This window comes from Bison bison, unplaced genomic scaffold (assembly GCF_000754665.1).
Source record: "Bison bison bison isolate TAMUID 2011002044 unplaced genomic scaffold, Bison_UMD1.0 scf7180017864451, whole genome shotgun sequence".
Classification (NCBI taxonomy): Eukaryota; Metazoa; Chordata; class Mammalia; order Artiodactyla; family Bovidae; genus Bison; species Bison bison.
Genome location: NW_011495013.1, coordinates 771,984 through 791,230, shown reverse-complemented (window position 1 = coordinate 791,230; position 19,247 = coordinate 771,984). Strand labels below are relative to the sequence as shown.

Sequence of the window (19,247 nt, the reverse complement as noted above, 5' to 3'; positions counted from 1 at the left end):
CAAGGAAGGTAAAACTAGACTGAATGTGGTCCCTCTGGGAAACTTTGCTGCATTTCTTCATTTTGTTATGAAGTGCAGTTATGGGAACTTTAGAAGATGCTGAGAATCAGCCTGTTGGCTCCACAGGAGTGTGGCGCCTTGTTTGCCCCTCCTGTCCTGGGAACCTGGTCCCTTCAATTGATGTGCAGCTCAGGAGGAGACCTGCATCATAGGTTGCCATGGGAGACTGCAGTTCCAGCCACCTGGTAACCCTGGCAGTTAACCGCTAGGTAGATGCTGTATCCAAATTGCCCTCATATGTCCCATGAACTTCTTTATAAATTTTTGGATTTTTTATTTGTTGCAACATGCATATGATACTTTCCACATTAAAAAAAAATTGAATACCTGAACTTTTAAAAAGAAGATGAGTATGATCTCAAATTGAATATCTCTAAATGATAAAAGAATAAATTAAATTTGTGCTCTAAGTTTTCTTACAGGTTCATTATTCTGTAGACTTTTCAGGATTTGGTGCTAAGAACAAACACTGAGATTTGTTACGATGAATGCACACCCCCACCCTCTGTTTTCCTTCATTTCTGGATATTAGAGAATACATTTTGCCCCATTGCTATTAGAAACAAGTGCCAAACATGTATTTAATTCCTTCTCCCTTCTATTTTCTTTTCCTAGGTGCTTAACAAGTAACAAATCTCAGAGAGGTTACTCTTTGTGAGAACCCTCTGAGGTTCTTAATATTGAAAAATCCTGCCTGATACAAGATAAAAGATACTGATACTGCCAGATTCTAGAAAAAAGAGCTTACAAATGTTTAAACCCATTAGCCCTATCATTCTACTTCTAATAATTGGTTCTAAGAAAAAAACTGAACACACACACAGAAAAGTAGGCAAGAATATAGTGATTACTACATTTTTTAGTAGTGAAAAATAGCCACAATTAAATTTTTCAACAAACGAGAATTAGTTATTAAATTAGATGCTTGAACACTTTATAGTCATTGAAGACACATTATGCACATTTTGTAGAGGATCTTAGGCTACCTGGGGCCAGTAGGTAATCTCCGGTTCTCTGATTTTCTCCTAGTGTTTCGCTGTGCGCTCTCTGGGGTGGGTGGAAATGGCAGAGGAGGACCTCGCTCCTGGCAAGAGTAGTGTTGCCGTCAACAACTGCATCAGGCAGCTTTCCTACTGCAAAAACGACATCCGAGATACAGTTGGCATTTGGGGAGAGGTAAGTTACAGGTGAAAATAATTAATGTCAGACTTGCTTGCAGTCCCGCTGTGCCTCATGAAACCCCAGAGCCCCAAGAGCCGAGAGACACAGTGCTGAGGAGCGCTGAAGGTTCTTATTGGGTACCAGGGATGTTCCACACTCGGCAGTGGTCCCTGGTTGAGTCCTGTGATACGGAGATTGTTGGTAGGATTGACTGATGAAGATGGCTTTGTTGCCTTTGTGAGGACCTGAATCTATCCCAAGGAAATGCTGTGTGTGTGTGTGTGTGTGTGTGTGTGTGAGTGTGTGTGTGTGTGTGTGTGTGTGGCGGGGAGGGGCGGGGTGGATTTGATCTCCCAGTGGGTGGAAATTACGCTGGGGGCCACTCCCCACTGGGTCTGGCTGCAGATTTCTTTGAGGTTACAGCTAATGACCCAGTTCCTGGTGGGAAAGAACAGAGAGAGGGAAAAGGCACCAAAAATTCCCAGTCAGCTCTCAGTTATCCCAAAGCAGGTCACCTGGTTGGCCCCTGGGGGCCCTAGGACCTGCCCTGCTCACGGGGCCCAGCTCCTCAGGACTCTCTGATCACGCAGCTCCTGAGCACGTGGCAGCCCTCAGCTGAAAGCGGGAAGAAGGGAGCCTGGCCTTCACTGGGGGGACAGGCTGGGGAACTGCAACCCTCCCCCATAGCTTGGCTCATTCTCCTGGCTCTGCCAACCATTGCTTAGCTGCTCACCAGCTACCCAGCCTCCATGAGGTGCTGGGAGACAGAATCTCTCCAGGACCTGCACCTCAATCATGATTAATCTACAGATTGGTTAATTAGCAGCTAGCTCTTTACTCAGGGTCTGGACACGACTGTGACTTGACGTGTCCATAGAAAAAACCCTGCCCACAGCAAGCCTTGTGAGCTGCAGTTCCCAACAGAGACACTGGGAGGCGCTTCAGGTCTGAGGCGGCCTGCTGTCTGTTGCTCCAGGCTGTGTAGGGTCTCTACAACAGCCTGCACAAGTTTTGTTTTCTGCCAGTGCTCTTGCCTGGAAGTGGCTCTCTTCCCGTTTCGGGAGATTTCAAATCATCCTGGATCTCAGTTGTAGATGCTTGACGAGCAGAGGCATTGCAACACCCATGTCTGCCACCTCAGCAGCAGAGCTTATGTTCACTCTGAGAACTTGTGATGGGATATCATTCTTAAAACCCAGACCGAGGAGCAGTTTATCTGTCCCGCTTTGGAATTTGAAGATCGGCCGAGAAGCCTCACCATTCTGCCCCGCTAGACCATCCTGGTGGAGAAGAAAATGGTAACCCACTCCAGGATTCTTGCCTGGAGAATCCCCATGGACAGAGGAGCCTGGCAGGCTACAGTCCAGGGGGTCACAAAGAGTTGGACACGACTGAAACGACTTAGCATCGCATAGCGAAGCATAGACCTCCCTGGCATCCACACCACAGCATCTGGGCTGACTGTGACCTTCAGTGGACACAGCCGTTCCATCAGACAGCAAACATTTAATAATTTCTTAAAATGCCTGAGGGTTTGCGAGGAGAATGAAGTTGGATAGGCTAGCGTTCCTGCCCTCAAAGAGCCGTTAATATGTGGGGAGACAGGAGACCAGAGCCTGAACAGTGATGCTGGAAACCTCCTCCTCCCCAGTATTGGTCTTATTGCAGCACCCCCCCGCCCCGTGGCTAAAGGCATCTCGGCCTCTGTGTCAGATCATGAGCAAGTCACTTAACCCGTAGGCCTCAGTTTCCCCATCTGCTAATTGGAGATAATAACAAACCAAGCTCTGAGGCAAGTGAGCCCATTCACGAGCCAAGGAGCCTGAAGCGTGTGCTGTAATATCTGAGATGTCATAAAGGCACATCAGCATTAGCTACTGAAGCACCGAGAAGTGGCACACAGCTGTGCCTGCTATTTACCGGGCAAATCACACAGATCAGAGGTGGTGTACAAACCAAGAAGAGACAGCCCTTGTTGTGCGTCCAGGAAGGCCATCACAGGGATGGCTGGTAGGGTCTGGGCAGAAGGCAAGGAATGGGGACAGAGGGGTTACGAGAGGCTGGCCAACCTGGAGTTAGTAAGAGACCAAATTCTCCAGGGAACCTGCCATTAGCCTTTTTTCTTAGAGTAAAGATTCAAAGTGTAAATAATTAAAAATAAGAGCCAGCTCGAAAGCAGGCTAGGGACACATTTCAGAGGATTTGGAGAAGGAGAGAGAATTTGGGCATGTGAGGGGAAGATGAAGGATTTATAAATATTTTAATCAGGAGAGGATGTTTCTCCCTTAAAAAACAAAGTTCAGACCCAGGGGGCAATATTTTGATCATTGAAGTGACATCCCTGGGTAGCCACAAATGTCCTGAGGATGCATAGTTTTGTGCAGGAGGTAAGCGGTCTTCTCATTGAATCCCAGGGGAAGGACATGTACCTGGTCCTGGAGAACGACACGCTGAGCCTGGTGGACCCCATGGACCGCAGCGTGCTCCACGCTCAGCCCATCGTCAGCATCCGCGTGTGGGGCGTGGGCCGTGACAACGGCCGGTGAGTGCCCCACGTGTCCTCTGTCACCGTGCCAGGTGGCCCGGTTTTAGCTTAGTGCCAAGGTGGAGCCTTGCTGTTACTGCATGTCACTGACTATGAAACTGGACAGTGAACTCTCTGCAGAAATGTAAAAAATGAAAGCACATCTCTATCCCAGCCTCATAAACCAAGCTACTTCCGTTTCCGGTTTCTGTCCCTCAGACCTTTTTCAGCCCTGGACCCTGCCTCTGGTTCTGCATGTTTCTCCACCCACCCATCCCATATAAGTTCCTAGCTCATCCAGACTCTCGGAACTCTCACCTTTTTTTTGCCTCTTCTCTGCAGTCTGTTTTAGAGTAGAGTCTCAGCTATTTCAGATGCTCTGCTATTGGTATTTTCTTCGTAGAGGGCTTGTTGGAAGGGAGGGGTTGAACAGCCTCTAATCACAAGCTTTATTTTTTTTAATTATTTTATTGAAGTATGGTTGATTTATAATGATGTGTTAATTTCTGCTATACAGCAGAGTGATTCAGTTACACGTGTGTGTGTATATATATATTCTTTTTCATATTCGTTTCCACTATGATTTATCACAGGATATCAAATGTAGCTATACAGTAGAACCTTGTTGATCACGAGCTTTAGGTCATTAACCCATGCTCATCAGGAACTTCTGGAGTTTGAAGTTGGCTGAACATTTTTAACATTTGAAATGTCTGGTCCTACCAACATTCCATTCAGTGTGTATTTTTCGAATTCTACTGAATGTTTGTCATTTCCAGCAAGTACTTCTTACTTAGATGTGTTGTGAATCTTTTTGGTCTCCAGAGTGACTGGAAACAGGGAAGTTCTGGTTTTCAAGTACATGTTCTAAGTAATAAAGTGGCAGGTATCACAGACATCAGAATTTGATACTTTTTTAAGTAATCGGGCTGCATGAAATGCATCTAACTCTTGAATTATAATTAATCTTTGGCAACTCTCAAGGTGCCCAAAGATCTCCTAGCATTTAGGGACGAGCTGTAGTATGATTTATTACTTTGTTGAAAATGGACAAGAGCATTGCGGAAGCTGGTGAAATCCCAGATGACAGAGATGGCTCTCTCGAGCCTATGACTCCATTCCTGGGTTTTCTGGTTTATTGGGTTGTGTGGTCCTCTAGGGGGTTCAGCCTTGGCTTCACCCAGCCTCGGGCAGTAGCAAATTCAATAGTGTTTTGATTCAGTTCCAAATGCTAAGCCTGAAAGGAAAATGGATAAGCATTCATCAAAGAACAAGCATTTTTGCTGGAACCAGACGTAGAAATGGTTGCAAAAGAGAGAGGTGGAGTGTCCTTTGATGGCTGATTGGATAAACCTCCCTGGGAGCACAGCTGTATCTCTGAGCTTTTGTAACAGTGATGAACAGTGACAGCTGTACCAGGTGCTTTGAAGGGAGTAAGTAGCTAGCTTATGCATCTGCACCTGTCATTCACTTGCGTGGGAGAGCTGGAGCGCTGAAATTAAAGGAAAAGACATGATGATGTCTGTACATATTTTAAAACGTTTAGCCTTGATGGAAGAGTGTAAGATGCTTGATCCTTCCCTCCTTCCTATCCTCCATGTTTGTTTTTAAGACGGGAGCCGAGGTGAAGATCAGTATATGCATGTCCAACTGGATGGGGTTGTGTTTTCTTAAGGTTAGCTTGTGAGTGGATTTCATCAATGAGGTTTTCAGGTCACCCCAGTTCTTTAAAGTAAGGCCAAATGCTCTCCATTCAGGGTGAAAAATATGATTCAAATTCCAGTGGACAAAATTATTCAAGCCCTGAGCTCAGTTTCCCTTATGTGTGAAATGGGGATGATAACAAGGACCACGAAGCATGTGTATGTTTATGCCTGTGTGTATGTATAGTAATTGGCAGGGTGATGGGGATATAGAAAATGCTTAATGCATGTTAGCTTTGATTTGTTAAAGCAACATCCACTTGGAGAGACAGCTAATTACATGGTTTCCTTTCAAACAGAGGGTGAGGGAGGGATCAGACCTCAGGGAGGTTTTGAGTACAGTTTATCATTTGATAACAGAGGACCAGAGGCTGTTCTAGAGGCTGTGTTCAGTTGTCCTACAAAGTGGAAAGAACTACCCACCCCTCCACTGCACCCCACTTAGCAGCCACTGCACCCAATGATATCAGTATAAGTCAGGTTACCTTGCCTTGGTTATGTTTCTGAAATGTGCACTGGGTTACTTGTGTTTTTTAAACCCCTTCTTGTTCTTACTCAATGTTAGCAGGTAAGTGTAATTTAGAAATACACGGAGGGTTCCACATTAGCTTTCAGGACCTCAGGAAGCTCCTGCATTGGCTGGGGGCCCTTGAGCTGGGCTGCTTCTGGAAGCAGTAAATTAAAAATATGTCTGTCAGTGAAAGTTTCAGTTTCTCCCCAGTGCAGTTTTCATTCTCTGAAAGAAGGGACCTTTGTATTCCTGATTTTTTTTTTTTTTAAAGATACTTGGTTTTGCTTTTGATTCCTTTTTTCTTTTTTTCCTTTACAGCAATTTACAAGAGCAAATTCAATTTGTAATGCTGCGAAGGGACTTACACTTTGCATGAATAAAACATAAAAGTGTTTCATTTTGCTTGCAAAAACAAGTCCATTTCGAATTCTCTTTTGTAACTTCCCTTGCTGAGAAAATGGAATCTCTTAGGGGATTTCTTGATGTGGTTAAAATGAATATGAAAAGTATGTATACCAGAGGCATGAAGGGCAGATTCTCGTGAAATTCTGAGTGCTTCACTGAGCCATGTAATTTCAGAATTTATAAAGTTATTTGGGGTTTAGCATTTTCTTAAGGTTTTCAAGTGGGTTTGGTTTGTTCTGCAGAAATTCCTTATGGAGGAAGTTTACTTTGGATAGGGAGGTGATCCAGCTGTGACACCCCCTACTAATCCCCCAGGTTGATTCAGAGAAGCCTCTTATTATGATTAGCTAAGAAGTCTCCTTGGCGCCAGAGGCTGATTCCCTGTGGGGTGTCAGTGGTTGCTGGACAGAACTGAAGTTTTTGTCTTGTTCTTGAGACTCAACGCCAGCCTTAATTATGGTGCTTCTTAGAGTCCATTTGCATTATGCTGCCGTATGCTCACTCAGTCATGTCCAATTCTTTGCTACCCCATGGACTATAGCCCACCAGACTCCTTTGTCCATGGTATTTCCCAGGCAAGAATACTGGAGTGGGTTGCCATTTCCTTCTCCAGGGGATCTTCCTGACCCAGGGATTGAACCCATACCTCTTTATATCTCCTGTATTGGCAGGCAGATTCTTTGCCACTGGTATCACCCGGGAAGCATGATTACTAGGCAAAGGGAGGCCACCCTCCTCTTTCTTGACTGTTCTGTACTTTTCGTTCTTTTTGATCACAGTGAAGTAAATGTTAAGGCTCCCAGAGGCGCAGAGTGGGGAAAGGGGTTTCGTAAAGAGCCCTGCATTTCCAATCAGAATTGGAACTGCAGCCCCAGGGAGCACTCAGATTGACCCACTCCTGTGGGAGGCTGTTGTGTGTGCCGGTGGCATTGAGTTGTAGAGCTGGCATTTTGCCTCCAGGGACTAGAGCAGGCGACCACAGTGGCACCTCGCATCTTGTTTCTGTGGACCTACAGGCTTCTCTTCCAAGGATGGGTTGGGAGGGACTTTACAACAATTTCAGGGGCTCTGCCAATCCTGGCCACAGCTCTCTTGTTTACTCACTGGGCCCTGGGAGAAAGCACGTTCCTCATTCTTGTAAAGAGGTATCAGCAGCAAGGAGACACGACTTCTGAACACAGGAGACTTGAGAGAGGGACTCTCTCTGCCTCTTGTGGCAGGTCTAGGAAGGAGCGCACAGATCCTCTGGGTGTTGCCAATAGTCTGCTATTCCGGTTTGTTTCCCATGAGAAAGGAAAGTGGTATAGTTGCAGGGTTTCAGACCCCATAAGTGGGATTTTCCAGGTCAGTGTAGCATGGAGCACTAATCAGGTCAGATGCTCATAGACTTCCCTTAAAATGAGGGGGGAAAAAAAGCTCTAGGGTCAGTTGGAAGAGTGTGTTAAACCAAGTGTAACAAGCCCCTTTGCTCCGGACCCTCTCACAGGTTCTCCTGTGCTGATGTGGACTAGAACTCTTTTCTTCATGTAAATGTGATCACATGGAACACACTTTAGGAAATACTGCTCTGGTCAATAAACTTGTTAATTTAAATTAGTGGCAATACTAGGTTGCTATTTTGTCTTTAGAAAGAATTGGAATTCCTTGTAATAAATAACCATTATAAGTGGAGACCCCCACTGGGCCTGCTCTAAGGAAATAAAATTCCTTCCTAATTAACAGCAACCCTCACAGCCATTGTGCACAAGTACTTTTTAAAAGCGCTTTCTTCTGCAGGTTGAATCTTGGCCCTGAGATACTGTTTGTGCTTATAGTTTGTATAGCAGAGCGTCTCTTCTGAGAACGTGTTTTATGCATCTCTTTTTCTCTTTTTGATGAACAATTTTTACCTTGTGATAGATTATTCATAAGTTTTCAAATGTTTATCTTGGGCTTAACTGATTTAGTTAAGATCTCGGGGAACTTTTATCTAAATAACATAGTAAGTCTCAAGTGCACTGAGTAATTTTTTTTTTTTTTTCTCATTTTCTCTTCTCTTGGGATATTCCGAACTGGTTTTATCCACCAAGCTCCTGGTTTACGTTGCTTTAGAAGTCTCACCACACAGAGTTCATGCTTTTGTTTTCCTGCCAGTGTTGTTTTGTGTTGATTCTTGTGAAAAATGCTACTTAATTTCGGGACTTGGGGTGGGAGCTGATGCATGGGGCATCCTGACTGTAAACTAGTTAAAATATGTCAAACTGTAACTTACAGGCTTTTAAATGTAAAAGATGGCTGAGTAGCCAATGTCTTTAAACCCTTTTATTTTAGGGATTAACTGAGGTCAGAGAGTGTGATTTGCCTTAAGTGACCCAGCTAACTAGGCAAAGAGACTCCTGGGAATTGTCCTCTGTCCAAGGAGGAGCTCCTCCGTTAATCCTGACAAGACATAATGGATGGTCCAAAGTAACCTGGGGTCAGCAGGGAGACTAAGAACTCCACAATCTAGGCCTGGTCCCTTTCCTTAATGAGATAAAACCAGGGGTGTGAATTAACAGTAGAGGCCCCCGAGCTAAAAGTGTCTTTCCATCTTTAACGGATTATTTTAAAAAGGAAAGGTTAAAAAACAATATGAGACTCAAATGCGGTGGACCAATATGGCCTGGTTCTTTACAGAAAGAGTGTTGAAGGTAATAATGCATTCATCATTATTGAATCAGGCAGTCATTGTGACTTCTGAAGGAAGTCTGTGGAAACAGGAAGTCCTGTTCTGCTGTCCGGTGTCTTCCTAGTCTGACTGGCCAAGGGACTTGTCTCTTAAGTTGACGGCGACCTGGAACCCTCGCACATCATGTTACGCCCACATTCTCGTCACATCCCTTTGGCCCCATGCCACTACAAAGGATTCTGGGAAATGGAGTCCCTAGCTGGGCCAACAGTTGCCAAGTCAATACCACTATCACCAAAGAAGAGGTGAAACAAGCAGGCTTCTGACAGTCTGGAAACGAATCACCTCCGTGTTCCCAGCCTGTGACCTATTGCTTCCTATGCCAGTTATTGGGCCGCTGTCCCTGAGCTCCAAACCCACTGTTCTCTGCTTGCTTTGTGAGGCTGGAGCCAGGACTCTGCAGACCACACTTCTGCTTCTCTGGTTTGCTGCTGTTACGTTAGGTTCAGACTTGACGGGACTGTGTGGCTGGAGGGAGGGAGGGACTTACTTCCTGCGGTGAGCTTCATCCTGGAACAGGATTTTTATCTCTGTGCATCAGTTATGACACAGTTTTCCCAATACAGAAATGCAGAACCACCAGCACAACTGGCTTAGGCACCCCCTTTAAAGGTCCGGGTCCCTGGTCCTGCTTCAAGTCTGGAGACACCAGCCCAGCATACCACCTCCTCCGTGTCAGAGGTTTTGCTCCATGGGGCTTCTCCAAACTTGTGGGTTTTACTAGTTCCAACCTCTGCCCTCTGCTCTCTCCACCCTTCAGGTCACAGCCCCCTCTTGCAGTGGCTGCCTTCATGATAACTTCTTCCTATTCCCCTTTCATTTTGTAGTTACCATTCTTTATATGATCTTCTCTCTCTGTTCCAATAACTGACGTGGTTCCGGTCTCCTGCCTCTACTCTCTGTTGCTGACCCTTAAATTGAATTAGCCCTGACTGCAGGAGGCGGTGTGGAAGGCGTGTCTGCCAAGAAGAGGGCTTTCAGGCGACCAAGTTGAGTGCAGCTATTCTTTCTGTCCAGCCTTGCACACTGTGGGTGCCAAGGAAACATCCTTTCTAAATTGGTAGAAGTTGTCAGTGATAAAGGGCAGTTCTGTTTTAGGATTTTAGAAATAATGGGCCTCTTGGTTTCTGAGCTAATCAGAAAGTTACCTCTATTTTCACTTTGCCATTGTTTCTTTTCCTAGGGGTGATGGAGGGAGGCGGGTCCTCACGGGGAGGATGGAAAGCCTCCTAATGACAAGTAGTCAGAGGGTTCTCTGAGCCAGCCGGTAATGAAAGATTGATGGAATTGCAAGATCTGCTGATAAAAGTTTAATCTAAGGTATATGCTGTCTTGCCTCAGGGAGAAAAGTCTTCAGGGAGACAGCAGTAATTCTCTCCCTTTGCTCCAATATTATCTTGACCTCTAGAGTTAATTTCTTTTTAATGTAGACACAGAGTAAGCAGAGGCATCGGGATTTACTTGACCATTCTGCCGACTTACACCTTGGTTGTATTTTATCTCTATGAAAGTGGCCTCCTTGCCTTCTATTAATCATGCCAGGATGCTAGCTAATACTTTCAGTCTAGAATAACCTTTACGGAAAGACACAGTAAGTGATTGTCTAAGAGGTCCCTCAGAGGAGTATGTGAAGGGTGTTTGCAAGCCGATCCATCTTGGTGTTGCTGTCCCTGTTGGTGGATGTATGAAAGACAACAATTTCTTCTGAGAAATGCATCTTCTGTTTTGATAACTGGTCCACTGTTTCTCATAAGCATATTTCAGCACCAGGCAGTGAAATGTAGGGGCTTGAGGCTGTCATGTCAAAAGGAAGCAAAAAATTGTGATGATGATCCCTGAGCAACTTCCATCTCTCACACTTCCCCTGACTCCCAAGTCAGATGAGGGATGGCCGTTTCTGGATGCAGCAGAGGGGTGATCCATTATGCTAGGCTCCAGTGATTCACTGTCAGTCTGCAAAGTGCCACAATCTTCTTGGAACACTGGAGCCTTCCAAAACCAGAAGGCAGTATAGTATCAGTGATGACGTAGCCTAACGACCCACACCAACCTGGATTCACGTCTTAGCAGGAAACGTAACTGTTGTAACCCAGAGTGTCACTCAGTTATTGGACTGTTGTATGTACTTAAAAAATGATTGTTTGATAAGCCGCTAAAAGCCTTATGTTACCACAGATGAATAAGCAGTCACTGCTTTCATACACAAATCATCACCTCGAACTCTTACACTTAAATGTAATCATCTCAGATTTTGGGCTTCACGGTGCATACAATGATTGAGGGTATAATGCAACTCCTTTATTTTCTTGGGCTCCAAAATCACTGCAGCCATAAAATTAAGACACTTGCTCCTTGGAAGAAAAGCTATGACAAACCTAGACAGAATATTACAAAAGCAGAGACATTACTTCACCAATGAAGGTCTGTATAGTCAAAGCTATCGTTTTTCCAGTAGTCATGTATGGATATGAGAGTTGGACCATAAAGAAGGCTGAACACCAAAGAATTGATGCTTATGAACTGTTGTGTTGGAGAAGAGTCTTGAGAGTCCCTTGGACTATAAGGAAATCCAACCAGTCAATCCTGAATTCATCAATCAATCAAGGAAATCACTCCTGCATATTCATTAGAAGGACTTGATGCTGAAACAGAAGCTCCAATACTTTGGCTGCCTGATGCAAAGAGGCGACTCATTAGAAAAGACCTTGAAACTGGGAAAGACTGAAGGCAGGAGGAGAAGGGGACGACAGAGGACGAGATGGTTGGATGACATCGCTGACTCAATGGACATGAGTTTAAGTAAGCGCCAGGAGATGGTGAAGGACAGGGAAGCCTGGTGTGCTCAGTCCATGGGGTTGCAAAGTCGGATACGACTGGGCAACTGAACAACAACAAATGATTCATTTCTACTCACAGAATCACTTCTGACAGCAAACGTGTCCGTGTTCCACACCAAACAACTCTCCAGGTCTCTGCCAACAGTAACTAAGTGTCCTGCAATGTAACTCAATTCCAACACTATCAGGAGTTAGCCCAGACCCCCAGGCTGAAGGCTCAGTCCCCACAAGACTGCCCCCACTTCAGTCACAAGTCCAGGCCACCCCCACATCTGCCAGAGCAGCTGTAAATCAGAGGCTCCCAGGGAGGTTTCTCCATTGGTTCAGTGATTTGTTAGAATAGTTTACAGAACTCAGGAAAACATTTTACTTACTGTTACCAGTTTCCTATAATGGATACAAATAAACAGCCAGAAGAAGTACATAGGGTGAGATTCAAAAGGGTTATGGGCTTCTGTCCCCATGGAGTTTGTGGGTATATCACTGTCCTGGCACCTGGATGTGTTCACCCCCAACCCCCAAAATTATCCCGACCCGATTGTTCAGGAGTTTTATGGAGGTTGCCTTACTCAGGCTGATTGATGAAATCATGGGCTCTTGGTGATTAGCTCGATCTCCAGGCCCTCTCACCTCCCTGGAAGTTGGGGTAAAACTGTAAATCTCTACCCTTTAATCACAGTGTGGTTTTTCTGGGACCAGCCTCCATCCTGAAGCTATGTAGGGGACTTCCAGACATCTCATTTGTGTACAGAAAGATCTGCTTGTCACTCTGCATGTTTCTAGGGTTTTACAAGCCCTTGTGTCAGGAACCAGGGACTAAGACCAACTGTTATAACAAAAGGCACTCCTACCACTCAGGAAGTTATAAGAGTTTTAGGAGTTTTGTGCCAGGACAAAAACTAATATATATTCCTTATTATATTATAATATCACAGTGTACAGTTGGTCACTGGAGAAGACAAATTTGAGGACATTAGGTGGAATTCAAAAGTATCTCACTGTATATAATTATGTCAAGATTTTGAGAGCTAGGGTGATCAAGAGAAGGAATACTGGAGTAGGAATCCCGCTGTTTGCAATTTAATAATAATCATGTTCTTCCCTCGCACTGGTACTGGGGGACACGTAGCATCCTAGCCTGTCCATCTGCAGTGGGGATCATTGCTGGAATGGCAGAGATGTGGAGGTGCCTTCATAGGACTGCCAGGCATTGTCCCCAGGGGCAGTACTTTTACTGAGGATGTAATATTTTCCAGTAGTCATGTACAGATGTGAGAGTTGGACCATAAAGAAGATTAAGTGCCAAAGAATTGATGCTTTGGAATTGTAGTGCAGGAGAAGACTCTTGAGAGTCCCTTGAACAGCAAGGAGATCAAACCAATGAATCCTAAAGGAAATCAACTCTGAATACTCATTGGAAGGACCGATGCTGAAGCTGAAGCTCCAATATTTTGGCCACTTGATGCAAAGAACCAACTCATTGGAAAATACCCTGATGCTGGGAAAGATTGAGGACAGAAGAAGAGGGTGACAGAGAATGAGATGGTTGGATGGCATCACCAACTCAATGGACATGAGTTTGAGCAAGCTCTGGGAGATGCTAAAGGACAGGGAGACCTGGCCTGCAACAGTCCATTGGGTCACAAAGAGTCAGACATGCCTTAGCAACTGAATAACAATATTTCCTTAAAGACCCTTAGCCTGGGTCAATCATAACAGATTATAAAAATCAGTAGAAACTTTAAAACATAGGATGTTGGCATGATTTTGTCTTTGACTTTAAATATCTAAAACTCTTCTGTTATTGGTTCCTTGTGAGTCTTGACTTGATGAGATGATGCCTCTTCAAGGGCTAACATTAATGTTTAGAATCCCCTGGCCCCCTGCCACAACCAAGTGGCTTAGTGTGTCCCTAACCCTCTTATTAAACTAGACTGGATGCTTACATATCACAGCTGTGAATTAAAGCCTGGCAATGAATTGTGTATGCGAGAGTTATTTTTTTAATAGAGAAAACTAAGAATTTGTAGAAATTATCCTGTAATGAAAGTTCAGTCCAGTCACTTGGTATCCATGACTTCCATCCTTCCTTCCAGCATGAAGGCATGTTCATGCCTGGGTTGGCATGAGTCACACCAGCTGCCACTGGGGTCCATGCTTCTCTTCTCCAGTTCGCTTGCCTCTCTCCTTCGGCAAGAGGACAACCGAGTTATGCTTCTTCTTTATTAATATGTTTGCTGCTTTTCCTCTTAGCAGCACCTGTGGGCTCCAGCACTGCGTCTCCTGTTGCTTTTATTATACCTTCAACTGGGAGTCTTCTTTTCCAGGCAGTTCCCAAAGAGTGCTCTTGGAGCTACTCTTAGAAAAAGGAGAGAAGGAAGGAAATAAAAATAAGAATTAAGAATTGAAGTCAGGGTCCTCAAACAAGGACTCGTTCTGAAGGTAAAGTCCTGGGAGCAGAGTCAGGCAGGCATGGTTTCAGTGGCCACAGATTAGAAGTACCAGATTAGAAAGTGAAAGTGAAGTCGCTCAGTTGTGTCCGACTCTTTGCAACCCCATGGACTGTAGCCTACCAGGCTCCTCCATCCATGGGATTTTCCAGGCAAGAGTACTGGAGTGGGGTGCCATTGCCTTCTCCAGATTAGACTTGGGCCAAATAAAAATACATGAGCCAAAGAGTTCATTTTTAGTGGAAAGGGTAAATCTTGAGAAACCCAGGAAGAATCATTTGGATTATAAATAAAGGAACACAGAGGCAGTGACAGGTTCATCTGGCACCATTCACATATCCAGCAAAGTTGAGTGGAGTGGGGAGTAAGAAAAAGAAAATCTAGGAAAGTCTGTTATTTTGCCTGGTATTTTACACCAGAAACATGCCAAAGGGGAAGAAGGGTCTGAAAATACTGGGGTGGAATAGGTGGGGTAGGGGTGCACAATTACAGCCTCTGCAGGAGCCCAGGGTTGCAGGAGGCTGAGTTCAGGGCTTGCTGGCAAACAGAGCAGTCAGGTACTGGGGCAGGGGACTGGCCATGCACAGAAGGCCACCATTCTCTGAAGGCAGTGCCTTGCGCTTATAGTTGCTTCTCTAGGCCCTGTCTTGCCAAGTCTGCCTCTTTGGATGAGTGGCTCCAGCTGCATTTTCAAGGGCTCCTCTTTTCATGCACAGAGCACCCTGGCCCATTAGAGATCCACATTCGGGCAGGACTCAGGCACCCAGGCCCCGGATCCTGGACCACCCAGCTAAGAGCAGGGCAGGTCATGGTAGAGTGGAGGGTCCCTTTGTGGCTGGAAAATTGTGGCCCCTGCCTCTTGATACCTAAATCTTTTCTTGGCACCCCACTAAGGGAGTACTCCTATGTATAAATTTATTGGAAACAAAGCCAGAAAAATCTAAGTCTCAGTTATTAGCCCAGTAGAACCAAATGTTTCTACAAAGGCACTGAAAGCAGGTGAGTCCCAGGAGACAGACTACATAGGGAACGACAGCCTGTGGGGCGGGGTCAGCTGTGCAGGAATTTTACAGACGGCACCAGTTGTTTGATTACCAAAGCTGTGCACTAGGTATTTGGCTCAGACTGAAAGTATCTGATTCTCCCTGGCCCTGATCCGTCAGCAGCCCTCCCACCCTTCAGTGTTTGAACACAACTGGAATGGGGATTGGGATAATAATGAGAGAGCACCAGTCATTCCTAAATCTGTAAGCATCTGTCTGAGTTTCAGTGAATTCATCCGCCTTATGAAAGAAGCTTCTCTCCTTCCTGCAAACCATGAGGCTGTAGATAGCGGTGTGTGCATAGCTCCTCCTTGGCCAACCTATAGCCAGGTCACGTTTGCCCTCAGTCCACTGTGGTTCATGGCTCTGCTGTCTAATCAGCTGCACAGTCATCAACTTACTGCCCCCACCAACATGTAGGGAGTGGTCAGGCACTAAGGATTCTGTCCCTCCCCCCGGCATGGTGGCCAAGTGCACAGGTCCAGCTACGCTGAATTGTGCCCTCGCCCTGCATTTCCCTTCCCTTATCTGCTGTCCTTTCCCGCTTGCCCACTTTCTCCTCATGTAGCCTTTATGTTTCCTTGAATTGAACCGGCCATTCCCTCCTCCAGGGCATAACCCAACCCAATGGGAACTTAAATCCCAGCATCTCTGAAGGGAGCCTTATTTAACTTGATGATTATGTCTGTGTGTGTTCACTCACATGAAAATAAATTTTGCAAGGAGAATTAGATTTTTTTTTATTTGCTGTGTGAGCCCCCACATTCTTTGTAGCCATCTGTTTTTTGTGTCATTGGCTTTCAAGCTATTTTGTCCTAACCCGTAAGAAACATAGTTTATGACACGATCTAGTTTTTCCCCTCCCTGCCTTCCCTTTATTCACACAAAAATTGCACACTGAAATACTTATCTTTGCAGTGTGTTCTGTTCCTTGATTTTTTTTTTCTTTGCTACACTCTATTTAACTTTTTGAATGCTGCTTTTACCCTAATTGATTATGGTCTGAATTACACTGATCTTTGGTTACCTTTTCCAAAAAGTCCTTGAACTGACCACTCTACCAGCCTAATACCTGGTGTTTAAATTTAAAAAGATTGCATAAACAAATAATTTGGGGAAACATCTTATTCTCAGAGAGCCCGGAATACACAGCTTACCTGTTTAAGGCTCTAAGCTCTCCTCTGTGCATGCTCAGTTATGTCTGACTCTTTATGACCCCATGGGCTGTAGCCCACCAGGCTCCTCTGTCCATGGGATTCTCTAGGCAAGAATACTGGAGTAGGTTGCCATTTCCTTCTCCAGATCTTCCCCATGTCTCCTGCATGTCCTGCATTGGTAGACAGATTCTTTACCATTGAACCATTGGGCTTCCCAAGCTGTCCTGAGCTTAACACTCTGTGAGCGTAAAACACATTATTTGCTTCCTACCAACGAACTTCAGGGAATCAGTGGCATTTCTGGGGCCCACCAGATTAGAAAACACTGCAGTACACTGATTGAGAGACTCTGAATGATGACTCTCTATCAGAGTCTGTCATCACAGATCTCTGTTTTAGATTTTCATTTGCCTAGCACTCCACTCCCCATGCCTGCACTGAGAAGTGTGGTATTGTCAGAAGCACAGCTTTCGGTGCAGTCAGTGGATTCTCCTTAAAGAATTTAGTTAACCAGGGCACTCAAAGCCGGTGCACTGGGACAACCCAGAGGGATGGGATGGGGAGGGAGGTGGGAGGGGGGTTCGGGATGGGGGACACATGTACACCTGTGGCTGATTCATGTCAGTGTATGGCAAAAACCACCACAATATTGTAACGTAATTAGCCTCCAATTAAATAAATTTTAAAAGAATTTGGTTTATGGTGCAAATTGCATAATTTGTCATGTTTCTCTCTTTGCCAGGAAGTTTCAAGTTAAAGCAAACTCTCAGTTGCAGTAATATTACACTGAACCATATGACTGCCTTTTTCGAGGATCTGAGATGGTTGGATGTAGTTCAAATTAATATTTAGCCTAACCGATTTATAGAATCACTTCCTTCTTCCATTTGGTTTTAAATCTTATTCTAATTTAAGAGCCTGCTAGAATATGTGTCTTCTGTTGTAAACCACTTTATTCTTTTGGAAAGCAAATGGATATAAATTTTAATAAGTAAATAGAGTCCAGCTGTAATGTCCCATTAACCAATAGAGTGTTTAAAATACAGATTTTTTCCTGATTTCCCTATTATTCAGTAGTTGGTAAATGCTGTGGATTCTGCAATGAGGAGTATTTTGAGGGAAATTTTTTTCCCCCTGTACAATCCCTGGGTGGCTATGAGAACAACAAATTAAAAAATATATCTTTGTAGACAATGAATATTTATTGACCAGTCCAAATGATACTTGCTTTCTGCATGAATTAGAGAATAATAGTGTCACAGAAGCCACCTCAGCCCTCAAGGTACTTGCTCACAAGGCTAGTTTTCTCCACCAGGGATCTCATTACAAAGATAAGCAGCAGTTACTAAAAACATTACATCTAATGGATGGTGTGGAATTTCTTAATATATTTCCTCCATAGAGTCGGTGGCCTAGAGTAATGGGTGAGCCCCTTTATTGTCTAGAGGAAATATTTTGATTTATCTCTGTATAGCTTCCAGCTTAAGAGTTGCTTTGGGTTTTTTTTTTTTTTTTAACTTAGAAGAAACTGTAGAAGATATTTATTAAAAAAGATAAAACCTAATCCTATTCATTAAATTCGTTAAGTCAAAGGTTGAAATAAAAGGGAGGGAAATTTTTTTAAATAAAAGATAAGGTTTTAATATGTCTATACTGAACAAATTAGAGTGCCTCTCTTTTAAAAAAAGAGGTGTATATCTTAAGTCTTTGAATCTTGAGTCACTTTTAATCATCATGTTGTTAATCATTGCCATAGGCCTTGGACTCATACTATTAGAATAGATTATAGCAAAGAAGTATGTTAATCAGGGCAGGGGGAGAGTAGAAACGGCTGTCATCATCCAGAAGGGGCACCGAGTTTTGTTTTTTTAACTTTGTAATTTAACCATAATTGTACCTGTGCATCTTTAAATGATCTGTCAGGGTGGCTTGCTTTATGCCCAAGGCCACATCGTCCTTGTGCCTGCCTTGAAGTTGCAGACTGTGGGATATCTTTTCTCCCTCCTTCTTCCTCTCCTGTGTGGTCCCATCTACCTCTCTGGGAACTTATTAGACACCCATATATTAAGTCCCCAATATGTGTCAGCCACTGTGCTTGGCACCAACGATATAACTATGAACAAGCGCTTCATGGTTCCTGCTTTCATGCGTGATACTAAATGGAATAGTAATAGCAAGTAATTAGATGAGTTCTTCCGTCCCATGAAGCACTTTGTAGTATAGCTATCAAGATAGCAAACTATCATATACTAAGTATATGGCACGTCCTTATCACTTAGTCCAGGTCCCACCTCTTCTGTTAGTCTTTTTGTCACCATTTGTATCAGTCAGCACTGTCTAGGTTATACTTCAGTAACAATCAAGACCAAGTAGTTTAGAACAGTCCTCATTCTACTAAATGTCCGTGCCATGTTGGCTGGAGGTACTGTTCCTTGTAGTACCTCCTTATTCTGTGTCCAAGGCAGAAGGGAGTGCCACGGTTTAGAGTTTTGCCAGCCATAGTGTTAGGAGGAAAAAATGCACTGACTCTTAAAACTTCTGCCTAGGAACAACACTTAACGCTTTTTCTCACACTTCTCTGGCCAAAGCAAGTTACATGTCCAAGTGTGACTTCAGGAGATGGGGAGATTTACTTCCCTAGGAAAGGGACTGGATATATTCATATCACTGCAGTGCCCTATGATCTCTT

At 44.4% G+C, this 19,247-nt stretch overlaps 1 protein-coding gene across 3 annotated transcripts in view; it reads left to right on the top strand.

Annotated features, from left to right (window-relative positions):
• APBB2 (amyloid beta (A4) precursor protein-binding, family B, member 2) overlaps positions 1-19,247 on the top strand; it is a 382,672-nt gene that overhangs the window by 307,014 nt on the left and 56,411 nt on the right. For all 3 annotated transcript variants that reach the window (XM_010858831.1, XM_010858830.1, XM_010858829.1), the window contains 2 exons: positions 1,090-1,236; positions 3,636-3,763. In XM_010858831.1, the coding sequence (XP_010857133.1) occupies positions 1,090-1,236; positions 3,636-3,763 (275 nt within the window). The remainder of the gene's footprint in view (positions 1-1,089; positions 1,237-3,635; positions 3,764-19,247) is intronic.